Genomic DNA, 1,665 nt, shown 5'->3' on the forward strand with positions numbered 1-1,665 from the left:
ATCACGTCGGTGGCCACCACGTGCTCCGAGAGCTCCTGCTGGCCCTGGAACCACCTGACGTGCACCTGGGCAGGGTAGAAATCCAGCACGGAGCAGAGCAGGCGGCCGGGGCCGGGCTGGGAGCTCGAGGGCGCCAGCGAGATGGACACGSTGGGGGGCACTGGGAGAGAGCGGGGACACAGCGGGATCAGCTGGGGGGGCGATGGCAGAGAGCTGGGAGGGGTGGGGTGGCACTGGGAGGGATTGGGAATGGACTGGGAGCGACTGGGAGGGACTGGGAATGGACTGGGAATGGACTGGGAATGGAGTGGGAATGGACTGGGAACGGACTGGGAACGGACTGGGAATGGACTCGGAATGGACTCGGTATGGACGTGGAGGGACTGGGAATGGACTGGGGGGGACTGGGAATGGACTGGGCATGGACTGGGCATGGACTGGCAGGGAATTTCTGGGATACTGGGAGGGACTGAGAATGGACTGGGAGGGATTGGGACATAGTGGGAGCGACTGGGAGGGACTGGGATAGAGGGTGGAGATGTGGGAGTGGAGTGAGAATGGACTGGGGATGGACTGGGAATTAACTGGAAATGTATTGGGAATGGACTGGGATCGAGTTGAATGAACTGGGAGAAACTGGGGTTGCACTGGTAGGGACTGGGAATGAACTGGGAGGAACTGGGGTTGCACTGGGAGGGCACTGGGAATGGACTGGGACGGACTGGGAATGAAGCGCGCGGCTCTGGGGCCGAGTCCAGCGCGGGGCACTCGGCGCTGCGGGCCTGCCTGGCAACTGATGAGTCATCGGAGACGCGCGCTCTGATTGGCTGAAGGGCGTTCTTTCCACGCTTCACTGAGATGGACGCGCTGGGGGGAGCTGGGATGGACTGGGGTGGACTGGGAAATGTACAGGGGTCACTGGCGATGGACAAGAGCCACAAGGAGGGCTGAGGGCTCTGGGGCGATTCCCAGGGAAGTTTTGAGGGGCTCCGGGGTCATCGGCCGGGCAGGGCCCGAGGGGACGCGCTCGGCCCCGCGCTCACCTCTGCGATCCGCGATGTACGGGGTATTGATCCCGTAGTTGTGCCGGCAGTAACGGTCCACCTCAGTCCGTCTGTTCTCCAGGAATTCCGGCAGACTGTTCCAATACCGGGCATTCTTCTCCCCCCAGGGGGTGAACCCCACGTACTCCCCCACGTCGCTGTCGAACCTCAGGAACTCCACCCGGTTGTAGAAGTGCCTGTCCATGAACCTCACCTTCTCCGTGCCGTTAATGAAGTGACACTCGGCCTTTCTCAGAAGCTGGAAGACCCCTGAGTGTGCAGGGACAGGTCAGGGGGTGTCCCCCCAGCACACCCGAGCTCCGCGGATACCCCGCATCCCACCCCGCACCCCCTGTGGCCCACGGCCGCCTCGGGACCCCCCTGCCCCCGCTCGCCCTTCCTCTGTCCCAGCCTTCTCTCCATTTCCCCTTTCACATCCTCACCCCGCCATCTCCAGCCACACCCAAGCTTAATTTGGGGGTGCCATTTCAGCTTTTTCCCCTATTTCCACCCTTTTGTCTTAAAATCTCTCCATCCCTAGCCCTTTTCCGATCAGTTTTGGGGTCCCACCCTCTCTTTTTTCTCCTTCCCCACCCTCTCCCACTCCTTTCTCTCCTTCCCC

The 1,665-nt window shown here is 62.0% G+C and overlaps 1 protein-coding gene across 1 annotated transcript in view; it reads right to left on the bottom strand.

Moving 5' to 3' along the window:
- LOC130587795 (HLA class II histocompatibility antigen, DR beta 3 chain-like) overlaps positions 1-1,380 on the bottom strand; it is a 3,094-nt gene extending 1,714 nt beyond the window's left edge. The window contains exons 1-3 of the mRNA XM_057388765.1: positions 1,374-1,380; positions 1,044-1,313; positions 6-160 (exon numbers count right to left, since the gene is read on the bottom strand). Coding sequence (XP_057244748.1) covers positions 6-160; positions 1,044-1,313; positions 1,374-1,380 — 432 coding nt within the window. The remainder of the gene's footprint in view (positions 1-5; positions 161-1,043; positions 1,314-1,373) is intronic.
- Between the last annotated feature and the right edge of the window lie 285 nt (positions 1,381-1,665).

This window comes from Malurus melanocephalus, unplaced genomic scaffold (genome assembly GCF_030028575.1).
Source record: "Malurus melanocephalus ecotype Western Australia unplaced genomic scaffold, MMel_1.1 scaffold_2464, whole genome shotgun sequence".
NCBI classification, from domain to species: domain Eukaryota; kingdom Metazoa; phylum Chordata; class Aves; order Passeriformes; family Maluridae; genus Malurus; species Malurus melanocephalus.